Genomic DNA, 26,316 nt, shown 5'->3' with positions numbered 1-26,316 from the left:
TAACATGGAGACATATTAGAGGGTTACGTTCTCACCTATGTTTAGTGCCCTTCTGGTGAGACCAGACTGATGATGACTGTAATACAAAAAGACTTAGCTAGACTGTTAATATAAATAGACTATCTTTATATATCTGTCTGTCTTTTCCATTCATTAAAAAATGCTGTTTACTTCAGATGCAAACAGGTAGTTGAGTTGCAAATTGCTTGCTGTATGAAATGATATAGGATACGTCAGTGTTGCTCAACTAGGGGACTTCAAGATTAAAAATTATTTAAAATATATCAAACCTTGTAGAATCAAGGCATTTCTTGGTGTCTGATTATTTTAGTAATGTATATACCCTTTTATAACTGGAATATTAAACTCTAGAATAGATATCGTAAAAGTGGGGGTCAAATATTTTTGTGGACAATGGGAAAGGCTTGAAGTCCAATGGTTGCTATACATTTATTTAAAAGTTTTAAAACTTTTTTAAAAATGTTTTTAGATCATGGTAGCCTATGATCTTGACCAATAAATTTGTTTACATTTTTAATAAAAGGTGAAAGCTAAGATGCTCTGTGGTTTGCTCTTTAGTTTATATCAAAATTCATCACCTAATCAACAGTTAGTTTAATCTAAACGTATAAGACACTCTGTTAACCACGAAGTAAACAAAACCTCACTCCAGTAAATGTAATGTAATGTAAAAAAAAAAACGTTTCCCCGAATCGGGCATGTTTTACGCATTAAGCACACGAATACTGAAGACACAGACTGTAGGCTACATATTAATATTTTTAAGTCAATGTAACCTCCAGCGCGCGCCATGCTCCACCCCGTGTGATTCGCGTGGCCACCTCTCTTTGTCCGGAACTCAGTTGCGTGCTCGCGCAGCCCTGACTCTGTACTGAGATCTCGCAGCGCGCACGACTCCTCGATTCTCACTCAGCGTCCCGACTCCACACCAGCGCGAGAGTGGGAGAAAACTTTTCCAAAACTTTTCTTTTCGCCATTATTTCGCTTTTTTCTCTACCGATGCAACGGCTTTGCGGATCTCAAACGAAGAAACGGGTTAAGAAGGAAACTTGCCGCGCGGTTTGATCATGCGTGCGCGTGTGTAGCGCTTTTTGTTTTTCTTTGAAAAGTCTGAACGTTTGACGAACAGCACAAAGTTTTGACCATTTTACCTCGTATTTTATTTTCTTTTGGTCGCTTTTTTAACACGCTTTACGGGAGTGTTTCGCTCGCTGCTCTGTACAAAGGCCGGGTTTTATTGCTCAAGAAAAAATCAGTTCGCCAGACCCGAGAGGTGAAGTTAAACAGCGCGTCTCCATGAGGAAACCTGAAGTGGGAATTCAAGAGATTTTCTGACTTCGTTTCTTTTTTGTTTCTTGTTGCTACTCTCTTGCTCAAAGTAGTCAACGATGAAGATGATGGTTTTATTTACTGTATGTCTGTCGGTGGTGGTTTTGGTGTCGGCTCAAGCTGAGCAGAAGTTAAAGAACTGCAATGAAGTCAGAACTGCATACAGCTCCAAAGGTTTCAACGTCAACGATGTTCCCAACAAAGGAGTACATGGTAAGTTACACCAAATCCCAAAAAAGTTGGGATTCTGGCTGCAATTTATGTCAGTTGTAAATACCCAGCTTTGCATAAATATGTAGAGTGCAAACATCATAACAGTTGTTAAAGTTTTGCATGTTGCATAGTAGCGATTTGTGTCAAATGTAAATACACCCCTATGTAAAGTGCAAATCGTAACAGTCCTAAAAAATCTTGACTCATATTGCAACCATACTGTGACTTTCTATTGCTTGAATGCTACAGCACTTCAGATTGTAAATTGCCTGTTAAAACGGGATGCAACTCATGATTAGCTTTTTATAGTCCGGCGTTACAAATGTTACGGCGCACCCCCAGCTGCTGTCTTTGTGTTACAGAGTGTCGCACTTTGTCATTGTAAGCGAGAGTCAGTCATCGGACAGTGATTGTCATTCACGAGCGCTAATACTCATGTAAATGCAGTGATTTTTATCTGAAGCAGCACTGGGGGCGGGGAAGAGTAACAAGTTGCTCTACTTTAAGGCCCGGATGGGAATAGTTAGCCTCTGGACACACTTTATAACAGTGCCTTATATCCACCTAATGAAAGAGAAAGTTTCCTGACGCGTCGTCCAAATTGTATTCAAGAGGGAGAGGCCGTCTTCTGTGCTTATCAGACGTCTCTATAGGCCATTGTGTCCTTAAAGAGTTATACACATTCATAAACCAAAACATGGGGCTAAATGAAACTCACTTAGGTGACTCACTTTCTGTAATTGACATGACACACTCCTAAAGAACGCATTGTACACATGTATTGTTTAAAATGCAGTGCATTTTATCTTTTTGAGGACAGCTGTGTCGGGAACGTGTTGCTGTAGCACAGCTGGTATAGAATTGTATTAGCAGCATAATGAATGTGGGATTGTGAGAAACATTGATAAATGTATAGCCTACCTTGAATCCAAAAGGTCCGTTGTTTTCCCTGAGGCGTCATTGTAATGCAAACCTTGAGTGTACCCCAACATGCCTGAATTTGTCATGTTTTATTGTGGCAAATCTCCAGTTTTGTTGTGATGGGTTAAAAGAATGAATCATAAAGACTTGTTTTGGGGAAAGGTTTGGGTGCCGTGCTCGTGTGCCTCTTACAATGGTACACAATATGCGTCGGGACCCTGTGTGAGGCTAACCTCGGCTAGCATGTCTTTGTCAATAAGAGACTGAGATAATTGATACAGAGAGACTGACAAGGTCTGCTGTCGCTGAGGGGTGGAGGTCCTTAGAAAAGGAAGCACAAAAAAGCTCTGCTTTGGCTTAACAATGTCTCCTGTTGCTAGGGAGAAAATGGTCCATGGGAGAACCTAATTGAACTGGTCGTGGCCCCACGGTTTTGGCTTTCATGGCTGGCCCTCTTCACTTTGTTGTTAAAACATCATCTTTATTCTTCCATAGTCTGGAATTGTAATTCCATCCGCGATTGGTTCGAGCAATTGGACACGTAGCACTGATCAGGCGAATGTCCCGTCCATGATCATTCTTCTGCGTTCCAGCTATTTTTCAGCAAGGGTATTATTATGTATACAGAAGGAATTTTTCATTCGACTCACCAAGAAAGACCGTTTAAAGCAGTCATTACATTAAACGATCATCATTTATTTGTCATTTTGGTTAGGATAGTATTGTCAATTAACATTTTTGAATCAATAGAATAGAGATTGGAGGCATGCTTTGGAGGCATTCAAAGTTTTGCATTTGATTCGTGGGGGAATGATGATGTTACTTTCCCCAACTTTCAAACTTGATACCTAAAATCAAAATTTAAAAAAATGTTTTGCATATTTAGGTGTAGGACACTTTTTTGGCGTTTAGTTCTCCTTGATTAGTTTTGAGGTCATTGATATGCTGGTGTACTCCTAGAGGATTTGGGAACTGAAATACACATTCAGTCTGACAATGAACCAACAGTATAATGACTCATCCTCATCTTCAGTTTTGGTTCACAACAAATGCTCTTTAAAACCAGAATTTATCCTCCTTTAATACCACCCACTTCTAACTAACCATAGCAAATTATAGTGGTTCATGGTTGTGATTTAACATCTGCGTCTTCAAATGCAGTCGGAGTCTAGGGAAAGGTTATAACACTTTATCAGCATAATATTGTTAATACTCGAGGAAAGCTTTAGTGTGAAATTTATGATTAAAGGATTTGCATGTTTCTCTGCTGGAAACCCAGATTTTGAGGGCGGGGAGCTTTTGGTTAAGCCAAGTTAAGATGTTTCTTTATAGTCGGAGCGCCTCTCCAGATCATCTCTGTTTGAGAGCACTCTGGATTATTGCACCTTAGGACGCTACATACTTCTTTGAGCCCCGAAGCACACAGTTCCCTGCTGAGGACTAAACCGCCCATATCCTCCAATTCTCAGCTGAACCAAATGCGAGTGCCTGCCCTTCTTATAAAAAAGCCTCATTGCCTACGATAGTTTGATTGGCCCTGATGTTGTAAAACGTGTGTGTCAAGTACCTCCCGCCAAGTGGCAAGCGGCCCATCTTCAGAAGATTCAGAGGAGGTCAGTAACGTTGACCAGATTTGTATCTCGCCATGTCAACAGCTCCAGCGGAATTCTTTTTTACTGCTCTGGAAAAATCTGTTTTGGTTTATGTTGGCAGTTTGGTCTTATGTCATTGCTCAGGTATGGATAATGCCAGAGATCAAAAATGTTTCCTCCCCTTTCTCCTGAAAGATTCATTGCACTTATAATTACTTCAGCACATTAATACTCAAACTCAGAGAGGCGATGACCTCACCCTACTTGCCTCTTGATATTGTACAGATTAGATTTGAATCGGACACACTTAAACTTTGGCCTGTAGCTTGATACATAACACTCCTCAAACATATGATTTTAGATGTTTTTGCTGGTTATTTAACATTCTTTTTTATAATGACCTGCCTTGCATTTTGCATTTCGATAAATAATTGACTGATTGATTTCTGATTTGATAAGCGGTAAAATGTTATTTTGGAGTACAGCCTTGCAGAAGACGAACCCTATAGTCTTTAAACATGCAGAACATTAGTATAGAAAAATGCATGAGACTCACAGTTGATTCAACTTCATATAAATAAACTGTAAGGTAAATTCCACCTTTTAATCTTCTGCATTAACAAAATAATTTTTTTGACAGCTGGATTCACCAAGTTGATCAAGCTAGTTAAGTTAATTTATGTTGTGTTAATGAGAACTCTGAGTGTCATTGTGTCAGGTTTGAATGCACCCCTTCATCGACCAAATCAGAGGATAATCGCTCGAGTGGAAGTTCAAGCACAAATCATGTTTGTTGTCACTCTTTTCAGCTTTGTGTACCATTCCCAGGGGAGATGTCATAAGTCTTTTCAAATTAAAATGGTCATGTGGTTTAAGAGCAAGAAATATTTTATTTAATGTTCAGGTGTATATTTATGAGAAAAACATGGTTGTGACATTTCTCCATTGTGGATCTCAAATCTGTGCTTAAATAATATAAATAATTTTAAGAAATGTTTAGAAAACTTTGCGACCTCGCATGGGTTTTATTTAAAGGGGACATTTTACAAGACTTTAAGATGTCAAATAAATTTTTGGTGTCCACAGAATATGTAAAGTTTTAACTCAAAATATCATATGGGTTATTTATTATAGCATGTTAAAATTGCCACTTTGTAGGTGTGAGCAAAAATGTGCCGTTTTTGGATGTGTCATTTAACATGCAAATGAGCTGATCTCTGCATTAAATGACAGTGCTGTGGTTGGATAGTGCAGATTAATGGGCGTTATTATCCCCTTTTGACATCATAAAGGGAGCCAAATTTCAATGGCCTATTTTTTCACATGCTTGTGGAAAATGTTTTACCAAAACTAAGTTACTGGGTTGATCTTATTTACATTTTCTAGGTTGATAAAAGCACTGGGGAACCAATTATAGCACTTAAACATGGGAAAAAGTCAGATTTTTCCAAATATTGACATTTTGAGATATCAGTATTAAAAAAAAAAACTTCTTAAAACCCATTTTTATAGTAAGGTTGACATTTGCAGGGAATTGCACACAAGTTTTAGAAAAATAATAAAATAGTTTGATATAAAACATGTGTTGGTAGATAATTTGGCCCACCATGAAATGTCATGTCAGCTTGCCTTGAGATATTAAATTGTCTATCGATGGTAAAATCAGTTTTCAGTCCATGTTTCACTTCTCTGGGAAAGGTTGAAGTTAACCTCTGAGCTGTTCTTTCAGTGACCTGGACCCTGTGGCTAACTGCCTGTAATTGAGTTTGGCTATCAGAGGAAGTTGTCTTGTAAATGCGAATCAAGCAGCATTCGGCGTAATGAGCGGGGAGTAGAGAACGTGTGCCTGGCCGTGCGACTTGTTTTTTTATCAGTTGTCTGATGGAGCCAGTTTCTGACAAGACTCCGGTTTTCGCTTATAGATTTTTCTTATCTGTGGTATTTGCCATGGGCTAACAAGTGGTACATCTATTGCTCAAATAGGATTCCGTAAGATGTGTAGAAAAAAACGTCAAACTTAAAAAATTTTCTGCTCTTCTTGGTTCTGCTTAAACCCCCCAAAATCTGAGGAAGCAGAAGCCCAGTGGGGAGTAAATGCAGTGTGTGCGAACAATGGGGCAACCCTTTTAGTTCGATTCTGCCCCCTCCTTACTGCATTCCACAGGGGACCACCAAGACCTCACCAAGACCCCCAGAGCCAGGAACAGCAACAAAGACTCAGCCGGAGGAGCTTGAACAGAGGACTGACTGACCGTTGAATAAAAGAGTGGGGAATTTTGACTGACATAAGAAGGGCAGCAGTGAGAGGGATCTTAACATGTTACTAAGAGGAGCTGCCACCTCGTATGATTGAGCGAGAGCGTGTGACCCGCTCGCAGAGAATGCAGGGAACGCTGTGAAACGTGGCCCAGGGCTGGATTCATGGACTGTGACTCACTCTGACTCATCTGTACACACCAACCAAATGGGGCAGATGTGCAGAGACATGAAAAAGGCTCACACTTCCACAGCCTCCCTCTTCGCAGGATTTGTGTCTCTTGTGACATTGTTAGTGTAGTTTGTGGTTTTCCCTGAGTAAATCTGGCGCGGTAAAAAGCGATGTCTGATGGGTGCTGTGTAAAATCTGGCTCTGTATTTGCGGCTTTCCGCACTTGAAGGCAGATAGTGGCTGCCACTGAAGTTCCTTGTTAACACTTCCCATTTGCATGCTGTTAAATTGACACTCCCTGGGCCCCCCTAACTTGGCCGATGGGTCTGTTTCTGTTCTTTTGCATCTCGTTGGATAGGAAGGCTTTGAAAGAAGTGCCAAAGTAGATTTTGTACACTTTCTGTACTTCTTGTTCTTTTTATCTTTCTTTCTTTCGCCACACTCTTCCCCTTCGTATGTGTGGGAAGCTTTCCAGATGATTTTAATATTAAAACGGACTGCTACAGCTATTCCTGCAGTTGGTTGAAAACCCTCCCTCCTGTGGTTTTGTTACCAGGCATTTGCATGGCCACTATGTGGTTGATTATTCAAGCAAAGACTTACTGAAGTCTTTAGCTTTGGATACAGTTCTCTTGTGGGACATTCCCTTGCCCTCATTCCTCTGCAAATCTCCCTGTGTGTTATTTGAGAGGTGGCACATCTTTTTTTGTGCTTGGTTCAGTCAGCAGTGGTGTTCAGCTGTAAGCAGAGCTCTGGGGTCTTCTCGTTCCCTCTCAAGGTATATTCTGCACATTATAAATTCTTCACACATCCAAAAGCTGAATACACTCATCCAACTGAGCAATTCTGGAGGTGTAATGCATGTCAAGGAAGGTTGGGCTGCAACAAATGTTAAAGAGATCCATACATTGCCTCAATGGGGTGAGTTTGGACAAGTACTATCTGTTATTTTTGCAGTTTCGGTGAAGACACAGAAATGTCATATTGCCATTGATTTCAAGTTTAAGCATGTAAAGTAAGGTTGGATATTGCAAAGTACTCAAGGCCTGAGTTTCTCAGTTTCAACTCATTTACATGACTAAAGTAAAGAGTCTCAAGTGTTAGTGCAGTATCATAAGAAAAAGATGCGTTATTTTTTTCTTGGTATAAATTAATAATCAAGACTATATTATGGCAGTGGACCTCTCAAAATAATTGATGGTCCTTTCGAGAGGTGAGGGATGCAGACCAGCAGCTCATCTGGGCTTCGGGGATGTACCAGATTTCCTGTAATCCCAACTAATTACTCCCTCAGCCAACTTGAAGTCTCCTTTTGATGAGCATCAGACCAGGACACATGTATATGTGAGGTCTGTTTGATTACCTAATTTTCTTTTTACACACCTTACACATGTGTAGTAAAGTCTTTGGAGACGATGGAAGGTGCAGTGTTGATTTGGTTTTGTGCTTTTGCCCAGACAGGCTGAGGCGGCTGAAGCGCTCCCTCTGGCTCTCTCAAAAGCCTCCGACAATTTAACTGACGAGGTGATGGGAGCACTTAAAACGGTCATCAAAACCAAATGCCTCGGCTCCGCTCCCACCTCTGGCTCTAGCATTTTAAATTAGTTTTTTTGTAGCTTGACTGTTTTCTCTGCCAGAAGTCGCTCAGGCAGACCCTGGATTACCATTTTTCTTAGGTGTGGTTTTACTTGGTCGTAGCAATGATTTCATTGAAGCAGAATGGGGGAAAATGGCAAAATGGCCACATTTGATAAGATTTTTGTCTTTATGTATAGATGGTCCTCTTATTGATGGCTTTGACTCGTTGACATTACCCATCCATATCTGAAACAGGCAAGACGTTGATGTGAAAAGCACAGTAGGATTTACCCGGTGTAGGTTTACTACCTCCACAATCGCTTATTGCTGCTGCTCTTCCCACCAACATCACGGCTATCCAGTTTCTTTAGCTCAACAGGTATATCAGAATCATTGTTGCAATGTTGTAGCTTTGAGGACTTTGGAAACATGATCTTTGGCCTGACCTCATCCTGCCAGTGGGCCTCTCTCTCCCCATCTCTTCTCCCTTTCTAACACACCGCTTACATATTAGCTCAGTGCTTGTCCGTCAGTTTCGACATCTGGTGGATTTCAGCCTCTCTCAGATGTAGGTTATAAACAGTGTCAAAGAATGACTCGGGCTTCCGCTGGTTTGCTTTTACCAAGGGGGATAAGATATAGCACTGTTGCGCTAAAACCTTTCATATGTTTAGGGTTAAAAAGATGTTTTATTTTAAAAAGCGAATTCTTTAGAGTCGGGAAGAAAAATCGTCTAGAGTTGGAGAGCGCTCTAGTGAGCGCGTTTGTGGTTTTGGTCATATCAGGCTTATGGTGGGCTTGCAGATTTCCAAACAACAAATGCTTTGACCTAGATATAGTCCACAACCCACACTGAACATCGGGATGTTTGTGTGAAATCCCTATGGTTGTGTTTGAAGTTAAAAAGCCTTCTGTGTATCTTTTAAGTTTTGTACTGTATGAAACTGTGTGACAGAAATGTATGCACAGTACCAGTCAAAAGTTTGGAAATACTCACTCATTCTGTATATCGTTTCCAACATTATAAAAAAATTATGAACTCATTAAAACTATTGAATAACACAGTTGTAATTATACAAATCTATATGTGACTGAAAGCATCCAAAATAAATTTTTCCTTCTCTCTCTCTGTTATATTTTATCATCTGTGTACACTGTAAAAAGTAAAAGTTGGATCCATTTAAACAAATTACTTCAATTGGTAACACTTAAAAAATAAGTTATGTCACCTTAAAATTTCTCACTATAAGTTAAAATGTAAGGTGATAAATCTTTTAACTCTTTCACCGCCAGCATTTTTTAAAAAAGTTGCCAGCCAGCGCCAGCGTTTTTCATGATTTTCACCAAAGTTTAATGCCTTACAGAAAATGTTCTTCTGCAGATATATAAACATACAATATACCAAATGAAAAAACAGACCCTCTGCTTTCAAACAAAAAAAAAAACGTTTCATCCTACCTTGAGTAGTTCTTTTGTAATCAGCTTTTGAATATGGGTAGGTTTCTGCAAAAACACCACATTTTGAGCAAAAAGCAGAGATAATTCAATTTTTGTGATGGACTTTTCATAGAGATCCCATTTAGAGCGATCTTTAAAACAGACATGGACATGCAGTAGCTTGCCAGAGGGCAATACTTCCGGTTTTAAAAAGTTGCGGAAGGGCGCCACCTAGTGGATAATAGCGGTATTGCGGAAAGACGGAAATACTCGTCATTGGCGGGGAAGCGTTTTCTCTTGATTGACGAGATATCTCGTCAATGGCGGGGAAAGAGTTAAAAAGTACTTTTTAAGTGAGAAAATTTAAGTTGGAAAAAAATCGAATTATCAGGGGTTACCAATTGAAGTAACTTTTAAGGTTAATCCAACTTTCACTTTTTACGGTGTAGTCACCCTTTGTGGTTAAGTCCCACCCTGAGAAGCATTTTAAGCCATAATGAAGGAGTTTACATCTATTCCTGGCTCTTATTGGCTGCTTTTTCTTCAATATTCAGTATAAAGGGGGTCACACACCAGGGGGATCAGCTCAGCGTCTAGTCTAGGACAACTCGGAGGTATCGTAAACCGGAAGTGCACATTAAATAGAGCGAGCTTCGTCAGATAGCGCTTACTTTAAAATGCAAAATATACGTTAGCAGCCAATGTTAATCGTTAATGATTTGGGACAAATACGATGTTATTTAATGTTAAACTATGTGAGTGGCGCTCTGTGGCGCGACAGGAATTTGAGCAACTTCCTGAGTCGTAACTGGGCGGCGCGGACAGGCGCCACCTGTCGGCGACGGTGTGCGTATACTCATAGAAAGCAATGTGTTGGAGTTTTTTAGAGCTTCGCGACGCTGAGCTTTGCATCGTGTGTGCAACCCCCTTAAGTCATCCGTTCAAAAAAATATATATTTTATATAAAATGATAGATTTCTAATAAAAGAAATAAATTTAGTACTGTGCAAAAGTCTTAGGCCACCATGCCAGAATTAGATTTGTTGTTTTTGCAATGTTACAGTGAATTGTTTCTCAGTCTCTTAATGGAATACATCCATGTATAGTATTAAAAACTGTACAAAAATGTAAACTGATGTGTCAAGTTTTTATGGTAAACTCCCCTTCCACTTGAGCAATAGCAGGAAACTGTCGGATCTCTTAAACCTAAAGAAAATTAAATCCTAATGTCTATTTTTAAAGAAGTATTTTTACTTCATTCTGCTCAAAAACAATCAAGAAGTGTTTAGTGCCAAGAGAAGTCACACTAAACACAGACGATGCCAAAAGTCCTGAAAATGTAACTTTTTTTTTGTACATATTTCCTGTATTTTTGTTTGTATCTTAATAAAATAGATTGAAAAGTAAATATGGATAGACATTAAAACTTCTAAAACAACAAGTCTGGTGGTGGCCTGAGACTTTTACACAGTACTGTATAATAACTATATTTTTATAGTTTTATAGTCTTCAGGAAAAAAATTCAGTCTAGTGTTTCTTAACTTTTGACCAGTACTGTGTATATATTTGTTGAACAAAGCTACAAAGTCATTAATAACGGAGGTTTATCAATAGGTCTGTGTGTTGTATATTCAGGGCAATCAGAATTAATTATTAGCTCGAAATTAACAACCTGGCTGTTACATCCGAGCAGAAATATTTGTTTTCTTTTGCTGAATTATTCATTTAAGCCTCATCCTCTCACAAAGGAGGTTTGAACAGCATCTCGCAGTGAAAGCATGCTAATGCTTTGTTGTTTTTGTCACATAGCAACTAATCCAAGCCTCTACTTTCATCTTTTCTGTTTTGTACTGATGAGTTAGCAAGAAAGACATGCTTGGGTGGATCTGTTTTCATTGCATGCAGTTGATTCGTCTTGCAGCAGATTTTGGTCGGTTTGAGAAAAAAGTCGTAATGTTTGTTACTGATTGCCAGGGCACTGACTGATTATTTTAGGTGATATATGCATTGTCACTGCTCAACCAGGCCTGCACTTTCTCACGTTGGATGTTCCCACCCCCGGTTAACTTCACTGCCATGGGCTTCCTGTGAGTGTCTTAATGCATGTGTCCATATTAAACTATCATGGTGAGCAGCATCATTAACTTTAGTTCCCTTTATTAGAGTTTTTCTGTGCACCCCCATCTGTGGTCCGTACCTCTTGCACCGTTTGTCCTCATGGGTAAATAAACGGTGCATTCCAGCTGTCAGTATGTCTGCTTACGTACCGGCTCATTGTAATTTGTCTCTTATTGTATCTCTTAGTGGAGGTATTGGTTGGGGGAGCGTAATTGCTTCCAACTGAAGTGTGCGTCATTCAGCTGAGCTATATATCCACCCCTTTACCGCGCCCCTCCTATAGAACTTCTGAACGTTACCAATAAGTTCCAGTTGTTTTTGTGTTATCTGTTATGGTCAATGTTACTGCTTGTTTTTAACAGAAGCACCATTCACACTAAAGTAAATCACATGCGTCAAGGGAAATCGGCTATTAAACCAATTTAAAGTTCTTTGTAACATCTGGAGAGCTTTTCTTTTAAAAGAATATACTGATTGAAGTGAAATTTAACGTTGCTTTTAATATCAGCCAAATCAGACCTAATACTGATAATGGGTATTTGAATTTGATAAGTTGAATTTAATCCTGATGCCAAAATATCATGCATCACTTCTTCCAAACAGACCCTGTTTGGTCACTAACTGTAGTTTGCATGGAAAGCTTTACACTTCAACTGTCATGTAAGGACTTTGTGAGTAATGAACAACAGAGATCAGTGGATTCTTCTGTTAAACTCCAAACATGCCGTCTTCTGGCTTTTAATGTGTCTGTGAAAGCGGCAGTCCGAGTTAAATGATTCACAATGAGGTGACCTGGGAAGTGTCGTAGGCAGGGAGCTTTTGTGCGCGGAGACAAAGCCGGAGACGGCGCGCTGGGGAGGGAGAGGGAGACAGACATGGAGTTAGAGGCCGAAACGATGTTGTGGAATCTCCCCAGGGACTTCTGGGTAAATGTTCATGGATGGCAGCCTTTTGGAATGCTTACCAGCGGGGAGTTTTAATTGGTCAGAGGCCCTGCTCTGGTTTAGCAATCAGAGATTGACTGGTACAAAAGGATGAGAGCTTGTGGGTGATCGCCCAAGTGTGCACACACACACACACACACCCGCACATCAGTCTAACATATGTGTGTCTCATTGCACCAATTTAGAGTTTTTAAGGATTTACTTAAGTATTAAGGCGCCCTGCCCGGCATCATACTTTTACATCTGGTTTGTGTTTTGGAAGCTCTCCATGTTGCTTTGTGCTGTAGTGCACATAGAGTGCTTGAAGGGGAGGTATAGTTTAACTATATAATGCTTTTGCCCTGGTTAATGATCACACAAATGTCTAGACTCATAAGCCTGTTATTAAAAGTCAAGTGTTACAGCTTTTTAGTATACAACCGGGATCTTGACTTTTGACAAAAACAATTATTTTGATTTTGATGAAGTCGTTTTTATGAAATTAACCTGTGTGCCATGTAAAAAGAAAATGGTGGTGGTTTGGTATTTTGACAGCTGTGTTTGAGAGATCCTTGATTAATTTAATCTCCTGAATCATTTCAAAGTGAACCATAAGTGCTTACTGCTTATATTATGACTTGAATTAAGAGTTCAGCAAGATGTAGATTTAATTTCTGTGGGTCTAAAGCTTTTGTGTCATGATTTATGCAAGTTCAGTATAAACCAGATGTAGGTAATGCTAACTGTAACTCTGAAAGCTTTCTGTCGAGAGCCACTTGGCATGAAGTAATTTTGGGAAGCAGACATGTCTTGCAATGTGACATGCTATAGACGTTTAAGCAGTAACAACATAAACAAGCGGCTTTCGTGGTCAACACGTAACTTCTGGTAAACTCTGCTAAGAACAAATAACAACCTTAAATGTAGCTTATTTATATTACAAGCAAAATAAACAACCCGTAGATTACCTAGAAAACCAAAACATTTGTTTTTTTTCGATGAGGTATTTGTTCAAAAGTTCAGTTTCAGCAACTAGTCAGACCATCAAAAAACCTGAAACCGGAAGTAAAGTTCGGACCAGACGCGTATCGCGTCAACGCACGTGCGTCTGATAAAAACCGTACTTTTACAGCACTGTAAAAAATTTGCTGTAATTATGCAGCTGGTTGCCAGTAACTTACTGTAGAAGATAAAAACTGAAAATGTTTCATGTTCATTTAACGTGAAACAAACTGTTTCCAGTAAATAACATAAATGTAAAATCTACAGTAAGTTACTGGCAGCTAGTTGCCAGTAATACCCAGTAATACTGTAATTTCTACAGAAATATTTTACAGTGAGTGTATGCCAACAAAACCTATTTTTTCCTATTTTATAACTATTTATCCAGTTTTGTGATATGCTAAATTGAATATTTGTGCCTTTTCATAAAGCCATGTGTCACATGGCAAAATTAATGAAATAAAGCTAGTGTAAATAAGCACAGCACCTAAGATATAGCTACACTTTTACTTTACAATTACGTTACTATATACCGTATTTTTCGGTCTATAAGCCACGTTTTTTTTCATAACTTGGCTGGTGCTGCGTCTTATAGTCAGGTGCGTCTTGTAAGTCAGTATGAATTAATTTTGACATTTATGAGGCAAGAGACAAAATTACCTTCTACAGCCGCGAGAGTTCGCCATATGCTGCTTCTGTATTTATGTAATTTAATGGATTCAGTGATGTGGAATGACGAGTCTGCGAACTTCACGCTAGTTGGCTTGTTCAGTTAATTTAGCCTATTCAACCTTCCAGGTAAGTTCTGCATGCTATGGTTTATCGTTTAAATAACTGATAATATTACTTTAACGTACAGACATCTATTCAGCTTGCTGTTCTGTCTGCTATTGTTTAGTTGAATAACTTGCCTTTCCAGATTTAATATCTGTTCTTCGGCTTGGATTTTGCGAAATAATTTTCTAAATAAACGCGACTTATAGTCCACTGCGACTTTTATATGTTATTTCATCTTAATGACGCATTTTTGATGCGGCTTATAGTCCGGAAAATACATTAGATTTTGATGTACAATCAGGATAGTAAAACTGGTTGTCCATTTTAAAACTCTTACATCAGTAACTTATTAATATTTATTAAATTTATAAAAAAATTATTAACAAAAAATTAATGTCAGAAATTGTCACTCTAAGTCTAACCTGTTGTGCTATTTTGATATTCAGTTGTCATATTCAGATTGGTAATATTCAGAGTTTTGTGCATGGCAATAATTTGACTGACCCAAAAGTCTTGTTTATTTGCTCGACATTTTCCTCTATTTCTAATGATCGGAAACAAGCAATGTAGTAGAGAGTTGGCCTGTGTGTCCCCATCTGGCTGGACTGTATTGTAAAAGGTTTCCTGCCCGTGCAAGTGTCGCTTGGCACAGGATATCCTGCTGGTTAACTCGCTTCCACATTAACCTGACACCTGCCTCGTGGGACTGCAGAGTGATGTCTGTCTGATCTCATACCCCTCATGTCAGGATATCACTCATATCTCCAGATTAAAAAGCGAAAAGGATAAGCTACACTCACTCTGGCTACGGTCTTGTATTTGACCTCTGTAGATGGAAAAAAAGAGACGACGCAAGTAAACCACCAGCTATGGAAAATGCCCCGTCTGGTATCCACAGTGTGACCTGTGTGAATGTGTGCTGCCCGGAGGATTACTGAATACTAGGTGCTCTCTCTAATACACAGGAGGTTATGGAAAGGGGCGACGGGATTGGAAAAACATTGCTCTAATTGTATGTCAACAGACCTGTGAAGTGAGTTTTTTTTTTCGCTAATGTTTTCGTAGCGTTAGACCTGAGGAATTTGTCCTTGAGCAAAATCCTCTGGTTTTATAATCTCTCCTTCGTGCTGCTTCTCCGACCGGGCCTGTTAGCGCATTAACAACATCAACAGAACATGACAGACTCTTCATGGATTTTCCTTGCTCTTTTAAAATGAGTTTTAAGGCGGCATAAACTAATTTGAGGTTAATATTAAGGCAGAATGTGGAAGCTTTTGTATCATTAAATCTTATATGTTTACAGGACAACATGTAAGGTGTAAGGTTCCTCCATACAGAGTCCATCCACCATTTTGTTTCACAATCGCACATGCTGTCATTTACATTTAGCCGTCCTACATTTATTGCAAGTCTCTGAAAAACATCATTGTCCTGGCAATGGCGTTGTAAACTTGTCATTGCAGTGTTTGAGGGATGCTGGATTGGATTTGGAAAGAAAAAGTAATTCCCCTCTTTATTACCTCCATATGAGCCGTTGCTCTCTAATAATGGGTTCCTGTTACAGTTGTCCTGTTTGAATGCATTCCCATTGCGGTGGGAGCCGCACAATGAAAACCTGAGCAGTTGTATCTTTACCTTCTGCACAGCTTTATTAATAGTGAGTGAGCACCAGCTGTTTCCTCAAGAACAAGATGCCTTACGTGGAGTGAATCAGAACTGTATAGACTTTGCTCTGTATAAATTCACCTTGATGAACATTTTTTCTTTTTATTGGTTAAATGCTTATAAGACAGATTTAATTCCAGGGGTTAATATGAAAGCATTCTTAAGGCTTTGCAAAGAAAGGACGGACAGTCCAAAGATAGCCCTGAGGCCACACAGATAGAGAGAGAGAGAGCAAGGGAGAGAGAGAGAGTGTGGGCTGAGATGTATAGAGATATGTCTTCTAGCAGATGGTGTGCAGGCAGAAGAGTGCATCAACAACAGTAACATGTTTGAACATGATAGCAAGGTTTAGAAGAGACACCATATATAATAGAAATGCTATGATTTAGAAATGAAACATCAAACTCTTATCTGTCGAAAATGCCTCCGTTCTGCCTCGCATCCCATTAAACTTCTATCATCTTGAAAGGTAATAGGAATGCACGGACATCATATGCCGAAAGGAGAGAGTGTGCTCATTAAATGCTCATTCCATGAAGGTTTCACTAATACGCATTTAGCCCAAGGCCAGATGTTTTATCACCATCTGCATGTTGCTTTTCTTATTAAAGTTAGCCAAACACATTTAGTTAGGTCAGGCTGTCTTGTACCTCAGGCCACAAGTAGGCAAAAGTTAGTTGTTAAATAGTAGTTCCCTTCCCACTGTGGTAATTGTAGGTTGTGTTGGTGTAAAGATGGGCTGGGATGTCGAGGCTCTAGTCTTGTGTTGTTTTGCATGTTATTTTGTAGTCATAGGAATAAAATCTTACAGTAGAGTGTGAAGGATGTTGTCTAGTTATGTGTCAACTTATGCAATTGGTTTAGCTTGAGCAGTTCACACTTTGATCTGTGAATTGTTTGCATGCTGAATTATGATGGACCTTATTTCTTGCCTAGCCACTGCCAAAGCTGTGAAGCTGTAAGATCTAGCTTTCTTAAAGGAAAACACCACAGTTTTTCAATATTTTACTATGTTCTTACCTCAACTTAGACAAACTAATACATACCTGTGTTTTTTCAATGCGTGCACTTTTAATCTTTGTACAGCGCTTCTTGAATGTGTTAGCATTTAGCCTAGCCCCATTCATTCCTATGGCTCCAAACTGGGATTAATTTAGAAGCCACCCAACACTTCCATGTTTTCCCTATTTAAAGACTGTTACATGAGAAGTTACATGAGTAGGTATGGTGGCACAAAATAAAACTTTTGTTTGGAGCCATAGGAATGAATGGGGCTAGGCTAAATGCTAACACATTCAAGAAGCGCTGTATAAAGATTAAAAGTGCACACATTGAAAAAAGATAGGTATGTATTAATTCATCTAAGTTGAGGTAAGAACATAGTGAAATATTAAAAAACGGTGGTGTTTTCCTTTTTAAAGATGTTCATTTATCAAGTAATAAGCTGAAGGCTGATGATTTATCACAGCTCATATCCACCTGATACGATGACTGTGCTGTGAGCAGAACTGATGGTGTCGATGACACTTGTGCTGGCATATGGAAGTTGCCGAATGTGTCTTATTAGAGAGACAACAGGGAAGCCCATTATTCTCCTGCTTTTGGCAACAGCGTGTGGATGTGTGGTGGCCAGAGCGATTTATAGTGACGGCCTAAAAAAAAATCCTCTGGAGAATTTATGACTTTTGACTCAGAGGGCTGTGATTGACCGTGTGTGTGGTGGGACTACTGGTCAGCCCCAGCAGGGTCACAGTGCGTGGCCTCTCTCAGTTAACCTTTGACCACGGCGGTTAAGTTTTCTGGCTAGCGTCGTGGGGTTATAGGGGCTGAAGTCTGTCTGGGGCTGGGGCCACATCAGCGCTGAGGATGAAGGAACATGAAGGGGGGTGTTGGGACTAATCTGGGTTTTGTCCACAGGGCAGTTTCCATCCCTTCATCTTCCAGCACAACAGAATGTTCTTAGGCCTGTGGAACAGCAACAGGAAGCGACTCTTATCGGAGACAGCAATAACAAACCCCTCAAAGATTTATAGTCAGGTGGTTTACTCAACAATCAGATGTAGATGGAAATAGATTTTAACTTCATCTTATTTCTGTCAGAAAGTCTGGCTGTACTTCAAATGCAGGAACAAATCACGAATGCTTCTTTTTCGCATGTGTTTAATGGATTTCCACCAGGGCTGTTTTTGTGTAAGCAAATATATTGACTTATCTCTTAAAGGATTAGTCCATTTTCTTAAAAAAAAATCCAGATCATTTACTCACCACCATGTCATCCAAAATGTTGATGTCTGTCTTTCTTCAGTCGAGAAGAAATTATGTTTTTTGAGGAAAACATTGATTTGAATAGACCCGAATACTTAAGTTTTAATGCAGTTTGAAATTGCAGTTTCAAAGGACTCATACCCTCAATTTCCACCGACTGCGGAGCGGCTGCGGATCCGTTGCGGAGCGGCGGCGGAGTCAATCCGTTTCCATTCAAGTCAATGTGTGTATTTCCACTGACTGCGTTCCGAATCCGTCACAGCTCCGGCCATCCGCAGCTCTCCGGCACAAATACGCAGAGCTTCTATTTTTGACGGATGCCGGACAGCTCCGCAGGGCGGAGCCATGACTTTATCGCGTGATCATACCTGAATTCGGGAGATCTCGTGTTGGGATCTGGGCTGGTTTGTAATAACATCATAATTCAACGTCATAATGGGCGGAGACAGAACTAGATATCGCGCGATCTTCATGTGAATTTGCGAGAACTCACGGGTCCTTGTCACATCAGCACGCAGCCGCTCTGCAACAAATACGGAACCGGTGGGTATTGGCGGACGGCGGAGTGCGGAGCCGTAACGCAGCGCAGCCGATCTGCAGCCGCTCCGCAGTCGGTGGAAATCCGGGGTAAATGATCCCAAACGAGGCATAAGGGTCTTATCTAGCGAAACGATTGTCATTTTTTGCAAGAAAAAATAAAAAATATGCACTTTTAAACCACAACTTCTCGTCTTCCTCCGGTCCTGTGACGCACCAGCGCGACTTCACAGATGACGTATCGAAACTACGCCCCAGTGTTTACAAGTGTGGAGAAAGAGGACCGTTTTGACGTTGTTGTATGTGGAATGATACTAATTAATTTCTATGTGTCAGTTTATTGTTTAAATGGTCCACAAATGTGCGTTTCATATATGTAACACGTGACCTTTCCACGGCATTACGCAATTACGTGAGGTAGGGGTGGGCAATAAACCGGTATGATAGTAATTACCGGTATTGTGTCACGTCATGATATGGATTTTGCAAAACCGTTGATACCGGCGTTACATATTTTAAATTATATTTTTGCACTTATCAGGATTCCCGCGGGGTGTAACAAAAAACTAACCTTCAGAAAGTTATATCTATGGCCTTAAAACGCCCAGATCTTCATTCTAGGACATAAATTTAACTTTATGAATGTTATTTTTTTAAGACCCCGCGGGAGTTTACCCAAGTCTTAAAAGTCATACCTTCGTTCCCGAGATGCGCTGTCCACAGAAACACAAAACGAAAAGCTCCGATCGCACTTCAATCCATTTTTAATCATCATTTTTTTTAAGAGGATGCACATAATAGTGCACGCAAATCCTACCAAAGACGATATTTCAGGTGTTGTGATCTGTATACAGCGAGTTTGGCGAGAAACAAGCCCGTGGCTTACCTAAGCATTACCAGGTTCTGAAACATAACAGGACCCAGAAGCGAACAAAATCAACACTGCTTTATTGAAAATCAACTTAAACAGTCGGACTGTCGAGTCCCAAGGCACCAACAGCGCGTCAACAGTGTTATATACATTTGGGAGGCTTTTTTACCTCACTGCTTCAAAGTCGTTTAACGGTGTTACTCGCTTTTCACTCAGTCAGATCTGCTCTCTCTACTGCGCCCTGCACGCGCTCTCCAGGTAAGCGAATGGAGGACGGAAAGCAAGAAATTACCGTAATAAACCATAGTTTGCCAAAAAGTGCAATTTATCTTCTTTTAGGAACCATTCCTTTTTTGATAGCGCAAATGGTTGAGGAGTTACGGTTAAATGAATAGCGCTTTCAGAGTGCTTTAGCGGATAACGTAAGCAACGTACCAAACACATTAAAAACAGCCTTTAATGGTAAATTTCGTTTTCTTAATGCAGGTTTATTAATTAGAGAGGCTATTAAACAATACATAGTGCATATTTACGCATAAAAACGTATGAGTGGAGTGTTTTTGGCAATATGAATCTGCTGGTTAATTAAATGAATGCAATTAAATACAATAAATACATTTATTAATATAACTAACTTGTATTAATAAACTGCATTTATTAATACGTTCAGGGATTAATAATAATTTAAAGTGAGATGGCATCTCCCATCAGATGTTCATATTAACAACAAAAAGAAAATCTTGTTCTTTGTATATTTATAAATCAAACAGACACAAGATATACAGCACACAGCTTTAAAGTTGTTGGACGTAGCGTAAAACATTGTAATAAGGCACATAGCCTACCAGCAAATGACCATACTAATTTCCATATTTTCATACTTCCCATATTAGTGACAATATGCATAAGAAGATGAGTCCACCCATCCACACAATGGCGCTTTGAAAGGAAAAAATGGGAAAAGATAAAAAAATCATGTCTATGTCCAATCCCTCACTTATTAGTAACATAAGGTTAAAAATACAAATTTTGTCCGTAATTTAACTAAGGTTTACTACAGTGTGACTCCAAAATGTTTTATCTCATATGGCAACATACCGTAATACCGTTATACCGGCTGAAGAGTGAAAAATACCTTGATATGAATTTTTGCTCATACCGCCCACCCCTAACGTGAGGTCGCGCTGGCTCGTCACACGAACGGAGGAAGAAGAGAAGTTGTGGTTTAAAAGTGCATATATATATTTTTTTTTTGCCAACAATGACAATCGTTACGCTAGATAAGACCCTTATGCCTCATTTGGGATCGTTTAGAGTCCTTTGAAACTGCAATTTTAAACTGCATTAGAACTGTTACGTGTTGGGGTCCATTAAAGTCCATTAAAATGAGAAAAATCCTGAAATGTTTTCCTCAAAAAACATAATTTCTTCTCGACTGAACAAAGAAAGACATCAACATTTTGGATCACATGGTGGTGAGTAAATTATCTGGATTTTTTTAAGAAAATTGACTAATCCTTTAAAGACAGAGATGTTGAAGACAAAACTAATTTTGGTTGCATTTTCACTTCTTATAGCTGAAATCCCCAAATTTTTGTTACTGAGCGAGTACCTATAAAATCAGTGTTGATATACATCTCTTTACTTTACCTCTGTTCACAGTTTTAGGCTTATAATGATGATTTATAAGTTGGGCTGTCAGGTATGCTTTTGCGGGAAATGTCAGTGTGACTTAGACACAAAGATAAGTATATATAGTAACCTGCAATTTTGTTTTAAATAGAGATGCCGATATAGAGGCAAGATTTACGGATGGCATCTTTAAAGCTGAAGTGTGTCTGTTTTGTTACTGCTAAGTAAGCCCTTTGTAAGCTGACTTACTGGAAAAGTGTAAATATTATCAGATCTTTAAAACATTGCTGTTTGTTTGAGTCCACTTTTGCATTGACCGGTGCAAAAAAGCTGTACTTTGACCAGTGGTGATAAAAGTAGTGGTGCATAAAACACGCATTTTTCATATTAAGGCCTTCTCAGTGTTGATTGTTTGGATCGGTTTATGGGCTGTACTTGTTTCTCATTCAGTAATTTGCCTCAGCTTAAAAATTTTGTTCCATTTAGGTGTTTTTACTAGACTATTTGGTTTGCTTTTTCAGGTTAGGTTCTCTCTTTCCAAACGCCCATATACAAAGAGCTGTGTGTTGGGCTGAGATATGATGTGCAGGTCTGTATGTACCTGATGCCAAGTGTGTGAATAAGAGTAAGTGATTTGGATGGGGTCCCAGTGGAGTCGAGGGGTGCAGCTGGTCCTGGGGCCACAGCAGGGTAAAGGTGCTGCTCTTTCTCAGTTTTTACACCCGACTCGGAGTCCTCGTAGCTAGTGATGCACATAAATAAACGTTCTGGGAAGATGGAAATTTCGACTGAATATTGTTCATTACCTGTTTTAACCCTTAAATTAATTTATTATAATCATAACACTTGTTGTAGTTGGCATTGCTGCGCTGCAACAACTTTTCATTTAGGCAATATTGTAACTGTAATTGAGCAATAGTTAAAGTTTTTACATCTATACATTTTGTTAGTTAAACAATCCAAACTAGCTAGATAGAAGTGCTGTGCTGTTATTGGAAACTTAAAAATGATTAAATAAATAATATTTTCACAAAATTCATCATAACAACACAAACTTACTGGCTAGTTTAACCTTTTTTCTTTAAATGTTTTATTTATTTATTAACTTTTCAGCAAAAGTCACTTTATTACAGGATTGATTGGATGAGCTTTTTACTAGCGCTCCAGTCAATCCAAGTCCTGTCATAAATGTCATTTTTGGTAATCGCGGACTACAGTCATGCACAAGCTGTGCTGTCCACACACAGTGCCACTCCATCCAGCGCTGCCTGCCCATGTAAGACAAGCCCTGGCAAATAGACCGTGACAATTCCTCTTGGATGTTTTGCGGTGTCGGTGATTATTTGCAAGCTTTCATCAGCTCCTCGCTTTTCACGCACGCTGATTCGTTTAGCAGATGCTCAGATATGAACCGTGTCACAGATATCCGCATGCATGGGACTGGACGCGTTGTGCCGACGCTAAGAGGCCTGTGCGGGTACATAGAGCTTGTAATCTATCAGAAGATGTTCTGTCCATCTTCCTCCTCCAGATCTCACTGAACAAATATAAAAGAGCTGAATGGTGAGCTTTTGCGCTGATAATGAGTTTTGAGAGCAGGGTTTTTCCCCTGTAGTAGTGATGCAAATACTTGCACTTCATGATACCTGTCTGACATGAATGGCTTTCTCTGTTGCATTAAACATGGTCTTGGATAGGGCTCTCTTGAGATAATGACAGGCAGATCAAAAAAATTGGATTTGTCAATGACCTATATCTTGTCTAAGAGTTCATAATAAAAAAAATGACATCCACTTGCTTTATTTTTTGTTCTTTAATATTGTTCTTTATTGTTTACTCTCATTATTATTTTCAATTAAACATTACTTGACAGTGTAATTTTGTATTTAAATATATTTATTATTATATTTGTTACTTGCTTATTCTTTATATGCAGTTTATTAGCATATATATTTATATACTATATACTTAATATTGCAATTAATAGGGAATTTTGGCACTATGTCCACTAGGGATGCATATCAATTAATCGCGATTAATCTATAGCAGAATAAAAGTTTTTGTTTACATCATATATGTGTGTGTACTGTGTATAATAACTTTGTATAGTTAAATGCACACACATGCATGTATATATTTAAGCAATGTTTACATGTGTATATACATTTGTATATTTATATATAATTTATACTATATACTTATAAATACTTAATATATAAATATACTTTTTTCTTAAAATTATACATACATGTGTGTGTATTTATATATACATAATTATTATACACAGTTCACACACATATATGATGTAAACAAAAACTTTTATTCTGCTATAGATTAATCGCGATTAATTGATATGCATCCCTAATGTCCACCCTAGTGTGTAGTGTAGTGTAGTGTACTACACTAGATCTTGAGTGACCAGTTTTGCTGAACAGCAGGGGAAGCCAAACCGCCTGTTGGAGTCCAATCCTCTGAAAGGACCCTTGTGTTCGCCTAAATTCCAACAACCGCATTTAAAAAAAGAAAAACAAAACATTATTGCAGCTGTGACTGCGCAGTCCACCCACCTCACACCCTCTATGTTAATGTGACGCCTTGTTTAATCCAGCCACTCTGTTCATCTGCACTTGTGCCACACTCGAAACATGGCATGGGCATGATTTCTAATGGGGTGAATGATGGAAGGAGCCTGGCATTCCTCAGATTTACATTTATGCATTTGGCACACGCTTCAGACTTACAGTGCATTCAAGGCAATGCAATGAGTTTGTGTTCCCTGGGAATGGAACTTGAGGGTTGGTGGGTACTGGAGCTACAGGAACACCACACGCATTATACTGTGTCCTCAGCTATGGCCATAGGGCTGTGGCCAAGAGTAAAAATCTTATTTGGCATTTTTCTAATTTAATATAATTTTGTTCATTACAAATTACCTTGATATAACATTTTGAAGAGTTTGGTTCCAAAAGGCAATAAATCCATTTTGACTAATTTCGGTAAAATCGTGTTTTCTATACAAAGAAAGTGACAAGATGAAAACCACTATTTTCTGTAACAAACTTTCACATAGCATCTTAAGGTTATAAAAAAATCCATAATTTGATTTTCAAAGATTTATTATAAAACTGATTATTTTTTTCCACAAAATGTTCCACAAAGTTTTTTTCAAAATGCTATAAATCTATTAAATCAATATATAAATGTGCATTCATCTTTGCCATGTTATATTCATTTAGTTGACTTGTGGTATACACTGATTAAAAAAATAAACATTAATGGCATTAATCAAAACACTTACTTTGTCATATTATTGTCATCCTCGGGACGTCGTTGCTGAACTTTTTTGAAAGCGATCAGCTGTAAAATGTTTTGGTCCTGCTTGATTTTCGTTGACTTCGAGTAAAACAATGTGTTAGCATGACAGAAGCTTGATGCTGTCGGAAGAACAATCAACAGCCGACATTTTCCGTCTCCCGAGTGCCTCTCACGTAAAATATTTGATTTTGATAGCTTACGTTTCTTTTCCGCCACAGAAAACCACCACAGGTTTATCAATGCCATCAAACGTATTATTTTGTTTTTGTTTGTTTGTTGATCACGAAGTACAAAGTAGATGAGGAAAACTAGGATTCTGTGTGTATTCAACGCGCCACCATTAGGGGTGTAACAATTCAACCGTGTGTCCCATTAAAAATGCCTGTTTGAAATCGATTCTGAATCGCAAGGCTGCGATGCTTTGTTTCATGCACAGCTTGTGCGTGTACTATGGCATTTGGTCGGTAGGAAGTCCTTATCAATCTAAAATCATTATGAGGCGGAGTCGTGTATTACGTGTATTTAAAAAAGCAACACTCGTCAAACACAATCATTCAAAGTATTCTTTATTATCATGAAAATACCTGAAACAATCTGAAGAACAGTGATATAAATATTCCTGTTGACATTTCCTGGAATAGCATTCGTAATGCTGCTTCTTCTGTGGCACAAAGGGAGTTTCTGCACGGGAGCGCCCCCTGGCATTCGGATGTGCCTGGATTTCACCGTAATTCATTCAGATTCATTCATTGAGAAAACGCGCATTTGCACGGTTAATCGTTACACCCCTAGCCGCCATTGGTGTTTACAATGCGTGGAATGGTGCGCTGTGATTGGTTAAGCGGATTTATTGCATTCTGCAGAGAAGGAAGAGTGGCGTTTATCGCAATTTAGGGAGAAAAAAGGGAGAAAAGATGACAGTATAACATGGCGGATATTGGATTTTGCGTTAATTTAAAAATTTACTTTTTTTAATACTGACCTGATACAATACTGATTTTGGCGCTAACAATTTTTTTTAAATGGCATTTATCTTGTTTTGGTACCAAACTCTTAATTTTGAGTTAAAAGGTAAACTTCTTTTTTTTTAGCTTTGCTTTAATATGCACTCGATTCCACAAATTTGTGTAAAATTTGATGATCCAGCATGATGTGAGAATGCCCTGAAGACCACCTTGTGTGCGTCAATGAAAGTATTTTAATCTGACCTTTGTACAAAGGCACAGCCACAAATTGCTGCCAAAATGTCACCGATTTGACAGATTTGACCTAAAAATAGATCAGAATCTTAACCATTTCTCTCTCTTTTTCAGGAGCCCATCTGAAGGTTTGTCCTCAAGGTTACTCCTGCTGTACTCTAGAAATGGAGGAGAAGTTGAGTCAGCAAAGCCGGACGGACCTCAAAGCCCCCGTCCATCAACTCAGCTCCAACCTGCAGAGCACCTTCACCCAGAGACATCGTCACTTTGACCGTCAGTATACCACCTCTTACATACTGCAAACTTGTGTTGGATTCATTTGCACAAAAAGTACTTTGATATTACTGGTTCCCTTATTTAAAATCAGTTATACTGCATATAGTCTCACACCCCCCCACGCACACACTTTCAGTCTTCACTTTTGACAGACACCCCCACCTGCCAGCACACCGTCTCCAGAGACACGCCGTCTATGCATCCATCTCTACACCTG

At 39.1% G+C, this 26,316-nt stretch overlaps 1 protein-coding gene across 1 annotated transcript in view; it reads left to right on the top strand.

The window, feature by feature from the left end:
• Positions 1 to 850: 850 nt before the first annotated feature.
• The window catches only part of gpc4 (glypican 4), a 41,105-nt gene continuing 15,639 nt past the window's right edge, over positions 851 to 26,316 (top strand). The window contains exons 1-3 of the mRNA XM_055178036.2: positions 851 to 1,294; positions 1,404 to 1,563; positions 25,938 to 26,096. Coding sequence (XP_055034011.1) covers positions 1,410 to 1,563; positions 25,938 to 26,096 — 313 coding nt within the window. The 5' untranslated portion in view covers positions 851 to 1,294; positions 1,404 to 1,409. The remainder of the gene's footprint in view (positions 1,295 to 1,403; positions 1,564 to 25,937; positions 26,097 to 26,316) is intronic.

Source organism: Misgurnus anguillicaudatus, chromosome 16 (assembly GCF_027580225.2).
Source record: "Misgurnus anguillicaudatus chromosome 16, ASM2758022v2, whole genome shotgun sequence".
In the NCBI taxonomy this organism is placed as follows: Eukaryota; Metazoa; Chordata; class Actinopteri; order Cypriniformes; family Cobitidae; genus Misgurnus; species Misgurnus anguillicaudatus.
The sequence above is the reverse complement of the archived record's forward strand: the minus strand, read 5'-3'. Positions and strand labels throughout refer to the sequence as shown.